At 28.9% G+C, this 16,442-nt stretch overlaps 2 protein-coding genes across 2 annotated transcripts; one reads left to right on the forward strand and one right to left on the reverse strand.

Moving 5' to 3' along the window:
* Positions 1 to 11,521: 11,521 nt before the first annotated feature.
* On the reverse strand, positions 11,522 to 13,102 carry LOC100159999 (putative nuclease HARBI1). Its single transcript, XM_001951874.1, has 5 exons — positions 12,960 to 13,102; positions 12,749 to 12,878; positions 12,429 to 12,682; positions 12,109 to 12,283; positions 11,522 to 11,809 (listed from the first exon to the last, which is right to left on the reverse strand). The coding sequence occupies exons 1-5, from the start codon at positions 13,100 to 13,102 to the stop codon at positions 11,522 to 11,524; spliced, it is 990 nt and encodes a 329-aa protein (XP_001951909.1).
* Positions 13,103 to 14,015: 913 nt separating this feature from the next.
* Positions 14,016 to 14,900, forward strand: LOC100572765. Its single transcript, XM_008183643.1, has 3 exons — positions 14,016 to 14,082; positions 14,163 to 14,443; positions 14,559 to 14,900. Exons 1-3 carry the CDS (start codon positions 14,016 to 14,018, stop codon positions 14,898 to 14,900), a joined length of 690 nt encoding a protein of 229 aa, XP_008181865.1.
* Positions 14,901 to 16,442: the final 1,542 nt, after the last annotated feature.

Genomic DNA, 16,442 nt, shown 5'->3' on the forward strand with positions numbered 1-16,442 from the left:
TGATAGGTAACTATGATCTATGGAATTTTGGTTTAAATCTTTTTGAGTGTTTGTTGTAAAAATCTACTGCAATTTTATTTAGTTTAGCATTACTGTTATATGGGCTAGATACACCTTTAATTAGTCTATTAATATTTTTATAGTGTAAACATCGCTAAATTAATTGAATGTTTAATAATAATATTTTTAATTGTTAATCTGTGTATTTCACATGAGAAGTCAAATTCATTGTGCAATTCAATAAGTAATAAAAGTTGTTTTCCGACATCGTTTTTATATATTAAATCATCTACAGACCGATTCAACAATTTAAAAATACTTTTAATTAAAATACACAAAAATGAAGATGGTTAGTTGAGCGAATTTGTTTTTTGTATACTGTCGAGCCTTTATAAGTTTATTTGACGGAACTTGTGATTTCAATTCATATTTACAAACATCACATTCATTTACAGTTGTAAAATTTTTTTTATTAATGAAACCTGATATATACTCTAATACCATATCACTTATATATGAATTATTTGAATATATTATCTGAATCGGAGGGTTCACATTACTGCAATATCAGTTGTATTTAATTAAATTAATGGTTTATTAGATAAAAAGCTTTTTAGATTTGACAAACAATCAATATTATCTTGTTCACAATTTTGTCCAATTGATTTCACTGAGGAAAAATTATTTAAAAGAAGAGTTTTGAAAGTATTTATAAAATTGTGACAGGTAGGATTAATATTTCTAGCACCATGCTGTCGACTCGAACCAAAAAAACATTCCAAACCATCCTGATTCATATTTCTTGTGATAAAATTTTTAAAATCTACTTTTTGTAATTTAGACCACACATTTAAACCCACGTAATGTGACTATCCAATTGTTGACACACGGAGGAGTAGAGACTTTAGTGGTACCAGTTTGTTTGTTTAAATGAACAAATTTCATACTTTTAAAAACTTCAATAGCTGTATTCCAGAAAGTGATGTGTGGAGATAAACTGGTGACGGCTGATCTTAAAATTTTTCCGTCCATATCCTTTATTGTAGCAGCATTTACCGAATCAAAACATTCATCCATAAATAAGCAGAAGGCAGCTGTTCCCAAAGCATTACTACCAAAATCTGGATTAGAAGTTGCTGAAAAATTCAGAATTGTATCCATTAATAATTGATAAATACCTACCTGTTTACCTAATTCACTCATTAATTTTAAAATTGATGCAACACGGTGACTAAGCGTTTGAGCAGCAATAAATACATTCATTTTTCTCATTTTTCTAGTACAACATGCTCTTCTCTCAATTTTGGTAATGTTCTATATCCCATATCTTCATTACTCTTGTCAGCAAAGTATAAATTGTGTATGAATTTCCATGATGCCGTATACTCGGTGTTATTTAAAGTAAATGTGACATCTTTGGTTAATAGATTATTCGGAATGCACTTTGGTAAATGAGGTGGATCATATATATGCACAACTTCATGTCCATCTATTATATATCCTTCACTACAGTTTTCTAATCCTAGCCTTAAAAATGATGTTGATGTTTCACGTTTTGATATATTGACACAGCAACATTGGATTTTCCTTGATCTGATAAAGTACCGACCAGGTTTAATCCTGTTGTTAGTATACTTTGAATGACTTGATGGATACATTGCACCAAATCAACAGTTTTTGTGGTTCCTTGGACATAATAATGGCAAATGGGCTGTTTACATTTGTTCCTCAAACCACGGATCATAAATACTAATACATGATCTGCTAACTTGAAATGTCTTTGGTTTAATTCTAAATCTTCAAAACCAAAAACACTATCAACATGTTTGTCGTATGTTAAATCCGGTTGTAGTGACATTTCATCAAACATCAAGCAACAAGTTATATCCATTAAATTTAAATGTTTTACTCTATTTTTTATATGATCAATTATATGTGGATTTATACCAGTCAAAAAAAAAAAAAACTTTTACATTAAAAAATTACAAAACTTTGGTTTTTTGACAGGGCAATGAAAATATTGTTGAAAGATATCTATATGCCTTTGGACTTTGCTTGTAGATTGAAAGAGCTAAGATCTTGTCGTCTAAAATAAATTTTCGTCCCTGGACTTTCTTTGACTGGTTCTTGACTTGGGATATGATGAAACCGTATGTTTTTTTTCAACTTTATTAAAAAGTTGGATAAGCGAATCATCTATTGAACATTTGTGAGCCATTCTTGCCTTACTCTTATAAGTTTTAATTTGTTTTGAACAACTACTTAATTTTTTAGTTAATTTTACGCTTGACAAGTATAACTTTTTACAGTTCGGTGTTAACTGAAATTGCCGTTTGGTATTTATAACTCCTAATAATGATGTTTTTAGTTTTGCTGGCACTTCCTTTGCTGTGTCTTCATCATTTACAGTCTTACAAACATTGAACAAATTCTTCTTGCAGCCAAATCCTTAAAACAGATATTAAAATTAATGTTCAATAAAACATAATATTTTATTGTTAACATATTTTATGTAAAATAATCTCTACTGTATGACATACTTTGGTTTATATTCTCTGATATCACTGTTAATGAATGGTCGGTAGGATTTTGAATTTACAGAGTATTATTGGGCGCTGATGATGTTGTTTCCATTGGTTCAATACTATTTATATCATCTATATCATATAACAACACACACAATAATTTGTATACAATTTAAAAAAAAATCAAGGTTTATCTGAAATGGCTCACCATTATATTGTATAGGTCTTTGTTTCAATACTGATGGTGATACTCTATTAGACCAATTTAATGTAGTTGAAACTGATTCTACTAGGTATAAACATGCATCTCGCGGAAGAACGCGAAAGTAGTCCCCGCGGCGTCGTCGGTTAAAACAGGAAAAAAAAAGGTATAAATGAGCAAATTAAATCTTAAGAGGATGTCAGCGCACTATTCGTTTTCTCTCTCTGGCAAACGCGCAACATAGACAAAATGCATTTACGCAAAATAATTTTTTCTTTGCGTTTAAGTTATCTTAGAGCAAAGTCACCTTATACAAAAAAGATAGAGAATAATATATCAATTTTATATTTTATTATTATTTGACTTTGTATTCCACTTTCAAAATAAATAAAAAAATGTTGTAAATTTAAATGATGTTTAAATTGTTTTGAGACAATATTTGGACAAATCGATATGTCATTCCCTCTAAAGTATTATTCTCTATCTTTTTTGTCATGGGTGACTTTGCTCTAAGATTACTTAAACACATAGAAAAAATGATTTTGCGTAAATACATTTTGTCTATGTTGCGTGTCAGCCAGAGAGAGAAAACAAAGAGTGCGATGACAGCCTCTTAAGTTATGAAATACATACATCCATATTCCATACACAGTACATATATACATATATTACATACATACATACATACATACATACATACATACATATATACATTACATACAAATACAAGAACAAAATACAGGTAAGTATAAGGTATTACTTTGTTAAAATGTTAAAAGAATCAAATTATTCTAAAATTGTAAAAACCAAAGAAATTTATAAAAATATATTCTTTAATTACCAAATGTAGAAACATAAGATATTATTGTATTTAAATAAATACATACTTTAACCAGATTGATAAATATATTGATACATAGCTACATATATTACATACAAACAGAAGCAACAAAATAGAATTAAGTATGAGGTATTACTTTGTTAAAATGTTTAAATAATCAAATTATTCTAAAATTCTAAAAATTTTTAAAAAACCAAAGAAATTAATAAAAGTATATTCTTTAATTACCTAATATAGAAACATAAGACATTATTATGTTTAAATATTTAAATAAATACATACTTTAACCAGATTATATTGATACAACATTGAAAATATACATGCTAAACATACATTAAGGACAAAATGTTACGTGGAAGATTTAAAGTTGGAAGGGATCGGTATTTTAGTTTTTTATTTGTTCCAGGACTAATACACATGGTTTCAAAATGTTTTCCACAAATTTGATAGGTTTTCCTGATCTTTTCCTTTGAAAGACGACGGAGGACAGGATTAGCAGCTCTTTCTACCCACATCGCAAAGTCCAAGTCATTAATTGGGAATAAATATTTTCTTTTACCAGAATTTGAACAGTTTTTAACCATATATTTCTTAAAAACCATGCTGAAATTTAAATAACATAGGTGTTTATTTTTTATTATTGTAAATCGAACTCATATATTTGTCAATTGGGTTGTCAATTAAAACTTAAAAGTCTATTACCTTATGTTTGGTGTACGATGGTATTTGCTAATAATTGTCTTGTTCAGACGGTGGATTACAGACAAAGTACAAAACTATAAACTGGTAGACTGAAACTATAGACAAAGAAAATAGAAACTGACAATGAAAATGAAAACCATTATTAAATAAAATTTTAAACAAATAACGCCGTGCCGCATTGCCGCTATGGACTTATGAAATTATTTTGTCTATGATACTAGGTAATGATAATATTATTAATGTTGATAAAAATTAAAAACCGACTACTAGCGCTTTTGTGTCAATCTCCACAACTACTATTCATGACAATTTATTTTGACATGCTACTATTAAAGAACGGTTTTCAATAGGTATAAGTTCATACCCCCTGATCTGGGAGACGAAAACCGACAATCATCGGGAATGGTCACACTGTGTCACGCCATGCCATGCCACGCCACGCCCTACCGATCCCACGGCGCGTTCGTTGTACCGCGCTATACCAAGCTACGCGCCTCGCTCCACGGCACGCGCCGTGGGATCGCACTTTTCAAATTTGCAGTTTTTGCAAAGGTTTGCCCCATATACCTATCAATCACGAGTTCTAGCTGTAGACAAAACTTTTGGCGTCATACCACGAGCTCCTGGTGATGCCCTACAACTGGTGACAATTCATGTTGTCTTGGATAATATCGTAAGTGATCTGTTGACTGTTAATACTAAATTTTTTATCATAATTTAATATTAATTACTATTGTTTTTTTAGTCCGTTCCTGTGGTTTATGCTCTGTTAAATTGCAGAACGGAGAATATGTATATGAGGCTTTGGCAATTCCTGAGAAATGATTTTCCTCAGGGAATATTTAATTGGGAAAACATAACTATTGTTGCCGACGTTGAAACTGCATTGCGCAACACTGTTCAAAGGGTAATTCCGGAATGTCGGCTGGTTCCAGTTCAGTGTTTTTAGTATGTCTACTAATTTAAAGTCTGTTATAATGTACCTATTCAATTTTAATACCAATGTTGTTTTATGTTAACTGTATGTAACATATTCAAACACTATAATTTCATCTTAAGACAATTAGATTTTTTTTTTAACATGAATTATTTTTGATAGAGTATAGTACGGTTCATTCAGACGCACAATATGTAGAGACTAACGACTGCAAGTCATGATGTGGCCACAATAGCGAGAATGGTAATAATAAATCACAAAAATGTTTCACCGAAATGTAAATTGATATGATAACAATAATTTTGTTTACATGTTTTTGGTAATAGATTAACGCTTTACCACATTTACCAGCAGAGCGTGTCCCTGAATTGCCAGAAGACTTCAATATTCCCGGAGCATTTCTGGCAATTACAAACGTTGCAACACGAATGGACATATTAAACCATGAGATGGAATTTTTGAATTACATTCGTAATTACTGGATCAACATCATCCGTCCAACAGGGCTTTAGAGTATACGGATTAAACATCCGTACAAACAATTACGTCCAGAGCTTCCATAGCATGCGATCAACTATAGATCGCCACCCGCCTGTGTGGACTTTCTACAGTAAAATATCTTATTTAAATAACAGATATTATAATATGTGTGAACATTAAACTAATGTATATCAATAATTTGTAGATCGATTGCGTTCTGTTGAAGCCAGAGTAAGAAAAGAAACTTGGCAAATAATTAGTGGGCAAAGAGTAAGATAATTTACATTGTTAGTACATTTTGATAATCCTTTTATGATGTACCTATATATAATTATAGGTTCGTCGATCTATAGTGACATCCAGAGATATTAACAACCACATTTTGGCTGATGCTTTGGACAAAATATGGAATGGGCGTTACGATACACAATGACTTGAGACGAGTAGCCTACTCAGCAAGAGGCTATTTGGATCGACAAATAGGCCCATTACCTCCTAATGGTAACATAACAAATTTAATTTACGCATGTCTTAAATATAAATTACACAATGATTGGTTTACCAGAGAAATAAAATGCTCAAAATCCGTTAAGGGTCAACATTCCACCTCAGCCTTCAGCACCGCCAGTGTATGTTCGTAGTGTTATAAGACTCAGAGGTCGTGGGCGTTCATTGGTTGAAAGGCCAGATCCAGTTCCTGCTGTTCCTCCTGTTGTCGGTAATCCCGATGCACTGGATAATATTCATAATTTAAAGTATAAAAATTAAGTTTTCCTTTAGGGTATGTGTTCTGTTTGGAAATTACATTAAGTTGTATAGCACTATATTAAATAATATTTTCGAAAAATATAGCATTATAAGAAATAATGTTTTGTATTTACTATTTTGTTCAAGAAATTTTTGAAGACGTGGTTGAAGAAGCTATTTAAATTTTACAATGTTATTTTTTATAATGTGATGATGCCAAACTAATGAAATGTGAGCGATTAATTTTTTTAGCCTCATAATCTTAATAAATCTTCGAGATCTGAGATCTGACAAATGAAATAACTTTTGTTCTAATTGATATTTTTAAAAAATTTCTTTTAAATATAATTCATAGACAATTGCGCTACATTTTTAGTATGCATTTTTTATTTTTTATTTTTTAATACTGAAAATAAAAAACTTAAAAATTGATAAAAAATTTCCAAAATATCCAAAATAGCCAATTTGTAAATTTGATTTTCAGAAAATTTTTATGGTAAAAACATTTATTTAAGTCAAGTGGCTGATTTTTTAAAATTTTTTAAACATCAATATTCTCGTTAAGTAACTTACGATCTAGTTTATGTTAGAAACATTATAATTTCAAAAAATATAAATCATTTTTAAATAATTTTATATGAACATTTTGAAATAGGTGCATGTTAAAATCTAACTATTTTTTTTATTGTATTTATTATAATAATAAGTTGTGTACTAGTGTATAAACTATATTAATACAATGATACCCTCAATTATTGATTAAATAATTCATATGCTTATTACCAGAAATGTATAATACTATTTTTACAATTCGTTTTAGCGTTTATACTTTTCATTTTAAATAATCCGTTGGCAGAATACGGTTATTTCAAAACGCAGTAATAGAAAAATAGAAGACGCTTTTAGCGTTTACTGTTCACACTTGCCTGCGGTATTGCGTAGCGTAATCGCGGTGGCAGATGAGTTATTACCCGTCCATAACCTGTTTAACACAAAAAAAAATCGTCCCCACCCATAACTTACACAGTTAAACAATATTATTCTATGACACAATATATATAATGATAATCACAGATTATGTCCAATTGATAAAGACGTTGGTTGTTTATTACGGACCACGGACTAAGAATAGAATAAATGGTAAGTTATCTTGGCCCGTGTTGTTGATCAATAATATAAGATATTATAATCACAGATTTCTAAAGTTAGTGATTATAATTTATAACCTTAAAATAATAGTGATAAATGATAAGATACCATGTGGTTGTTGGTTGATAATCTGATAAAGCTTGTGTTAGTTCTTCATAATATTTTTATATGACAGTTAAAACACTTAAAACAAAAAGTTAAACTAAATTTAAATACGCATCTAATTATTTCATTATTTCAATCAAGTTGATATTTTGAAGTCATTGTAATTAGTGCGTTTGAATTTTTGTCAACTGGTTTAGTTTACTATACATATCTTTGTGTCTAGCTTATTTTAATATACTAAATGAAAACAATAATTCACCATTCAGATGATTTTATGAAAAATATGTAGATGTGGATATTGTAGATATGAATATTGATTTATTAATAAATAAATTACTATAATAAAGCTTACAAGTTGAATTAATTGGTTATTTTTAATACAATGTGTCATTACAATGACTGAGCATTTATTGTCCGTCACTGACTGTCAAAAGAGTCTATGTGTAAAATGTAAGTATAATAATAATAATAATTTGATTATACTATATATTTATTAATTATATTACATACTATTTAAATTGTATTTTATCTTGTATGTAGTTCCATAAAATATGATCCAATTACTACAAGTAACATAATGTTTGATGTGCCGCAACATACATTGTCAAAAAAAAAAATCAAATAGAAAGTCTTACCTCAAAATGTAAATATAACTGAATAAAATCTTTATATTCTAATATTAATAGATATTATTAATTAATATTTTATCATTTTATTTTATCTTATAGGTAAAAGTAGCTTTCGAAATGAATTTCGTGATTCAAAATGTATACCTACAACATTGATGATCACACAATATCTATTATCTTGTCTGTTTAAGTATTAACATTCATATAGTATGTAGGCTATATGTATATATGACCATTTGTACCAAGCCATTGTGATGGATACTGCTGGTTCAAATGATCCTTAACTACATTGGCGTTGTGAGGTGGAGCACCATCCTGCTGAAACCACATATTGTCACAAACTTTATCGGGTACATAAGCCATCAAATCAGGCAAAATATTGATCAGAAAATCAAGGTACCGAAGACCAGTTAATGTACCGTCGTAAAAATATGGTCCGATTAACTGATTATTAAAAATCCCACACCAAACATTGATTGACCATCTAATTTGTGCATTTGTTTCACGTGTCCAATTTGGATTGTTTCAAATTGGGTCTGTCGGTTTTAACCCTTGTACATAATGGATTTTATAAGGATGGTAAGAATTTTGATGTAAGATGCGGTAGACCAAAGAACAACTAATATCTGTTTGACTAGCTATCATTCTAATTGATGCATGTGGTTGAAGTTCAAACGCAGCTAAAACACTACATTGGTGATTTTCATCCAACGCAGAAAGAGATTTTCCTTTTTTTACACCGGTCGGAAAAGTACCTTAAATGATAAAATTTAATTAGTAATATTGTTAATTATTTTATAACTACTTTTAAAGTTAATTTTTGTATTGTTTTTACGAGATATTGTATACTGTGTTACTGTGTAAATTAAATTAATGTTTTAATTATAATACTGTTTAAGTATATGCTACTCTAAGGCAAGGATTTTGTTATATTTTATTAGATATATATTTTTATTTTTTTTCTTAAAACAACGTTCTTATGCCTTTAAGGCTTTTTTTTTGCACCATCTTAAAATAAATAAAATTTTAAAATCGTTTATATAATTACAAATGTGTACATATTATAATTTATTTATAATTATTTTAAAGAGTATTAACTTTAAAACAATTTTTAGTTTTGTTTTGTTATTTTGATATTAATTAATATGATTGCATACTTTGGTAGGTAATAAATGTAATATGAAATTGAGGTTGGTTAATAATTTAATTCCAATTGGGAGCTTTTTTTAATTCTTAGTAAAAATTCCTACTAAGCATATTCAAATTTTTATGTTAAAACACATATACATATACATATTTTATGATCAAGTATTTAAAAATTAAATGCTTAATATTACCTTTTTCGCGTAAACATTTGTCTATGTTCGCATAAGTAGCCTTGATGGCTGTCTCCTCTGAGGGCATCTTAGTAAGTACAAACGAGATGTTTTTAATGTACTCCTTCCTACTTCATTAAAAACTGCCAACATATCGGCATACTCGTTTTTGTTAAATATGGTAGGCATGTTACAAATTTAAAAAAAATTAACAAAAAAACATTGCAAAGCTTATTACAATTGTATTGTATAGCTTACCACAGAAAGCTGCTAATTGGCAGATAGACCTGTCATACAGGTAAATAATTTACGAGTATAGTAGTACATTATTTTTTAAAAAATAGCACATCATAGTAAAAACCGAATGGGTTTTTATCTTATCTACGACACCAGACATTTTATCTTTGATGTGTGAAGGTTTAATTCACATGACATTTGTTCTTGTCATCAGTTGTATTTTCGGGGTTTATATTAACACGTTGGTGCAACAATTTAACTTTTTCAATATTTAATTTTTGTGTATTTTGGATATCAATATGGATTTTTCTAAAATTGATATTCTTGAAGACGTTGGCACATTGCACACTGAGTACAAAAAAAACAACAACACGGAAAAGATCACGGAATCAGAATTTTTCAAATTTGCATTCCAAGAATCACTTGCAGAAATGGATCATATAAGACAGGTATATTCAATAATCATAATTTTATATTTTGATCATACATCAATATTTGTATTAAATTATTTAAAAATTTAAATTTATGTTTATAAATAAATATGTAACATATGTGATATGTATACATTACATACCTATACAAAATAATATAATAAAATAAAATAACTTATGGTATAATTATTTTAATTTTACATTACAATTATGGGTAAATATTTTATACAGCAATATAAATCGATTCTCTATGAATTAAATAGTAAAAAGACTGAGCTGAAACATATTTACGACGATAACGAGGCATTGGAAAATGAAAAAAAGTTATTAACCAGTGAGATTGTAAGTAACCTAAAATCTTTATTTAATTGTGTATTGTACAAACTATACATGCTAATTATAATAAAATATTTGTAGGACACATTAAAAGCAAAAATTATTTTGTCAAATGGAAAAGTTGTAAGTATTTAAAAATTACAAAAAAAAAATATTATACTAAATTTAAAGCTATTAATAAATAAAAAAATAATGATGTTTTAAATATGTTTTACAGAAAAAACTTCAATCGGAAAATGAAGACTATAAAGGGTAAGTTGGTAGGTTTTAATTTCTGAATAACTCAAGTATTAAAAAGTATGCTTATCGTAATATTTTTATAGGCTACACTTGAACAAAAATTTGTCAGCTTAGAATTGGAAAAAAGGTACATTTAATGCTAAAAATGTTGAAGATCTAAATGAATCGGTAGCCCCATTATTAATTAATACTTATATTATTATATTTATATTACTTATACTTATATATTATGTGTGTTTGTTATTTTATTATATGTGTAGTAAAAGTTTATTTTTATTTAAATTTGATAATACAGAAAAATACCTTAAAATTAAAAATAACCTTTTGTTAAGTTATAAAATAAGTAAAAAAAAATTAGGATATATTGTAAGAACAATAAGTTTCATTTTGTTGATTAATTTAAAGTTTTTATTAATTATTTTGTTTAAAGTTTACTAATTTTATTGAACAGGATGTTATAATTATGATTTATTTTTATTAATGTATCTAGTTTTTACTTAATTTTATTTTGTTATATAGTAATTCAGTTAATTTTTATATTGTTTGTTACAGAAAGTTATCTAAAAAATGAATAATAGACTAATTAAACAAAAAAATGTTTTAAAAATTTAAAAATAAAAATATTTTACAAATTAATGATTATGTCAAGAAAACACAGTATTTATTAAATGTGATCTTTCAGCATTTCCTAACTGTCGAATAGGCAAGGTTGGTATCTCTTGAAGTAATTCAATATCAATTAAATGATTATCAATTTCTTGAGGTATCTCATCTTTTTCTTTTAGAAGAAAATTATACAGAACTGCTGTAGCAACGATAGTAGCCATAGTAGTACTTAGTTTTGTGCGAATTCCAACTGCTAGAACAGGAAATCTTCTCTTTAAAACCCCAAACAATCCTTCCACTACATTCCTTGAACCAATTTGAGCTTTCTATCAAAACAAATAATAGTTTTAAAAAAAAAACAGTGGCGTTAGCCATGTAGGACGTAGGTACCTATAGACTATAGTTGTAAGTTATAAATTAAAACAGTTTTAGGTAAAGGTAAATCAAACTTAACCTCACCACACACAAAAGAGGAGGTATAAATTTCGAATGAGTTGTTTTTTTTACTGTAGGTTGGATAAAAAAAAAGGCAATAGGAGGGGTTATAACCCATAACCTCCCCCTCTCGGCACGCCACTGAAAAAAGTGTGGCAAGCGCTAGCGTTTAAATGTATTCAAAATATACTTGATATTTGCGTTCGGCTTCAGTTCTTGGATTCAATAAAGGAGTTAGGTGATAATTTCTACAAGGATAACCTCCATCACCAAGCAAAAAAGTATTTCCAAACTCGTTATTTTCAAATTTTGCTCGTATCAAACTATTATCAAAGATAGTGCTGTCGTGGACAGATCCAGGCCATCTAAATAAAAATAGAAAAGTAACAAGAAACGTAATAATGGATGATTATTTTAATGAAGTTAAAAACAATTTAAATATACCTCGCTACAATATCCAATATTTTTAAATTGCTATCACATATTGCTTGGACATTGAAAGAGAAATACCCTTTACGATTACGGAACTGTTCGCCGATATCACTTTTAGGTGATTGTATTCTGATATGCGTACAATCTAGGGCACCAATAACACGAGGAAATTGATGTAATCTGAAAAATCCTAATTGAACTCTTCGTTGCTCTGCAACAGTACTAGGGAATTCAATAAAATGTGGACGTAATCGAGCAATTTCTGTGGACACTGTTTTAATAACTCTATAAACAGTAGATTTATGAACCTGAATATGATCGCCTAACACCATCTATAATTAAAAACCGTACTGTACTTCTTATTTATAAATTATATAATTTGTGTTTCTGAAAAATACTTGGAATGCTCCAGTAGCATAGTAACGCAGAGCAATTAAAAGTTGAAGTACAGGTGATAGAGATGAACTCCTATGTTTAATAGAGTCACCGATCATATGCAAAAGTATCATAAATGTTTCCTTCGACAATCTATTAACAGCAAATGACACAATTTATTAAAAACTGTTAAACTCAGCAGAATGAAAACAACAGACTTAAAAAAATTCTAACCTAAAGCGACACTTGAAGTCCAAGTCGTCATAGTCCTGCAACGGATTTGACCTATCCCTAAACCGCCTTGGTCTTGGAAGATTTATTAAAATCTGAGGAATAATATCTTCATCGGAATCATCAGACGAGGATGACGAAGACATAACAATTAATTATTTAAATTTAAAAGGTTTTGAAAGAATAAACAATATGGAATTCGATAAAATTAATAATTGTTGAAAATAAATAAATAACAATTTTAAGTGATAATACATTTTAAATTAAATGATAAGGAATCTTTTAAACGGTTCTGCAAATTTTACAAATCCGAATTCGGACCTATAACTTATCGAACCGATAACGGTTTATTGGTTTTTTATTTATCAATTTTACAGAACGGTTTTATTCTTACAGAACCGATAACGACTTATCGGTTCAGTAAATGTTCATGCTACCCGGCACCAGACTTTAAAGTCGAAATGTATATGCTAACAGGGAGGACGTTTTGCCCTCCCTGGCTTAAACGAAAAATACAGCATTTAAACATTAATGTTTATCACGGCTATAGATAGTATGGTTGCCCATCGACGTATGATTCTTATACTTGAAAAGTGTCTAGCGAAATGAATCTCTTAAAATCAGTATTAAAGTTAAATTAAACAGGTAGAAACTTAAACACTAGCGCTTATATGTCATAGTGGCTATCTCGGAACTACAATTTACATTTAAAAGGTAATTGAATTTAGAATCACTACAACAAATAAGCGCTAGAGCGTAAATTTCCAGCTGTTTAATACTGATAAAGGAGATTCATTTCGGTAGACACTTTTCTAGATTCGATGGGCAACCATACTATCTTTAATCGTGATGTTTATTCACATCGGAACTTACACAGAGTATACTCAGATGTTTATGAGATGACGAAAATCAAGTCGAAATACAAATGATAACAGGGAGGGCGTTTCGCCCTCTCTACTACAAACGAAAAATACAGCATTTAAACATAGAATTTTCAAAATCAGAAATTTAGTGGTTAAAATTTTTGATAATTTTCAAAAAACATTGGAACCTGATAGTATGATAGCAGTAGACGAAACAATGGTACCATTTAGAGGACGATTGAAATTTAAACAATATATTCCAGGTAAAGCCCACAAATATGGCATAAAATTATTTAAACTTTGTGGAACTGACGGACACACATATAATATCAAATTTACGCAGGAAAAACTCAAACTGAAGGAAAAGGTTTAGGATGTATAGTTGTTTTAGATTTATGTGACCGGTATTTAAATATTGGTAGAACAATTATTACCGATAATTTTTATACGTCAATAGTTCTAGCAAATGAACTTTTAGCAAAAGATAGAAATTTAATTGGTACATTGAGATCAAACAGAGTGAAGTTATCAGAAGTCACAAAAGCAAAATTATTACCTGGTAAAATTGTAGGGAGAGAAAATTCTAATGGAATAGTTGTTGCAAAGTGGCGTGACAAACGAGACGTAATAATGCTATCAACATGTCATAATTTGAATATGGTGGACACGAGAAAAAAAAAATAGAAAAAATGAAGCTGTAGTAAAACCAAAAATTATTATTGATTATAACGCTAGAAAGGCCGGGATAGATTTATCCGATCAGTTGTCAAGCTATAGTAGTCCTGTGAGAAAATCGATAAGATGGTATCATAAAGTTGCTACTGAAATTATATTAGGAACATCCGTAGTAAATGCACTTATTATTTATAATACCAAAACACCTCAAAATAAAATGTCCATCACCCAATTTCGTGAAGCTTTGGTAGACCAAATTCTTGGATTGGACCAACCAAAAGGTACTCAAGAACATATAACACCACCTAGAAGCTCGATATCATTGAAACACAAATTTCAAGAAACATCCGAAAAATGTAGCCGAAACCGTAAAATACGTAAACGGTGCACTCATTGTTATAAATAAAATGCTGCAAGAAATGGATCAGTTCAGGCTTGTAAAGATACAATGAGAGTAACCACTCTCTGTACCAAGTGCGAAGTTTATACATGCTCCGATTGCTTTTTCAAACATCATGCCAAGTAAAAAGGAAGCTAAGGCTGAAGGTAAAAGTATACCGAGTATGATAAAAATAATTTATATTGTAAACGTATGACTTGTTTTTTAGTTTTAATATGTTTGTATACTCAAAATATTAATTATAAGTAATTATCATTTTCATTTTTATATACATTTTTTAAAATTTTTAAAACATTTTGATTAAACAGTAAAATTTATTGTAGAAAGTTAAGAAAAATAAATATTATGTTTAAATTTTCGTTTCAGTGTAAATAATATAGCTAACCTATGGTAAATTTTGTCCTCTATGTCCTAGTGCTATTTTCAAAAGTATAACTACAGCGCCAATCATATAATACGGGTAGGAATATACATTGGTTTTGAGGCAGCCCGCGGCCGTATGGCCTCCTAGGAATAATATGGTGCGGCAGCCGGCGGCCTCATGGCACTTAACGTGTTAAAATATTAAAATACAAATAATAATACCATCAAATAGGATTTTTTTAATTAAATATATTAATTTTATGGTATACTATACAAACTTGGAACTAGTGATGGATCATAAACATTGTTTTCTGTTTTAAAGTATTCAAATTCATCTATTAAAATACAAATAATAATACTATAAAATAAGATTTTTTAGTTATAAATGTATTAATCTTATGACATACTATACAAACTTGGAACTAGTGGTGGATAGCATGGATCATCAACATTGTTTTCTGTTTTTAAGGATTCAGATTCATCTATTAAAATATTAAAACACAAAATATAATAATACCATAAAATAGGATTTTTTTAGTTAAAAATATATTAATTGTATGACATACTACACAAACTTGGAACTGGTGGTGGATCATCAACATCGTTTTCGGTGTTCATGAATTCAGATTCATCTATATACATCATATAATTCAATACAAAAACTTCTGGGTAATTGGTGCTAATGTGCTATAACCTATTAGTTATATAGTTATAGGTTCTATATGGGTTATAGCAACAAAGGAAAGAGTTAACAGTAATTTATAAATAACAATAAGTGTACTTGTCACTTTTGATGCCCTTGTTTGGAAAAATAGTTAATCAATTTTGGCGTTTTGGCAACAACTGAAGCATTTTTCTGGGCATTTTCTTTAGCTTTCTTTCTATTTTCACTGCCACTAGCTTTTTTTTTCCACAAGCATTTACACGATTCATGATAATTGACAAGCTATTTACACTTTAAAAAAACTATAACCATTAACTAATTAAAGACATGCAGATGTAAGCCAAATTATTTTTAAATGTATTTAGTAGTTGTTGAAAAATGTATTGTTGCACTACTGCCAGGCACAAAGCAAAAGTCTTTAAGTGCGAATAAGTCATGGGAACTTACTGTGTTGTACTTACTGAGCTGGAGTATATACACCTTAATATACTTTATTAATTAATTAATTACTTTATATTAAT

The sequence above is a fragment of the Acyrthosiphon pisum genome, chromosome X (genome assembly GCF_005508785.2).
Source record: "Acyrthosiphon pisum isolate AL4f chromosome X, pea_aphid_22Mar2018_4r6ur, whole genome shotgun sequence".
NCBI lineage: Eukaryota > Metazoa > Arthropoda > Insecta > Hemiptera > Aphididae > Acyrthosiphon > Acyrthosiphon pisum.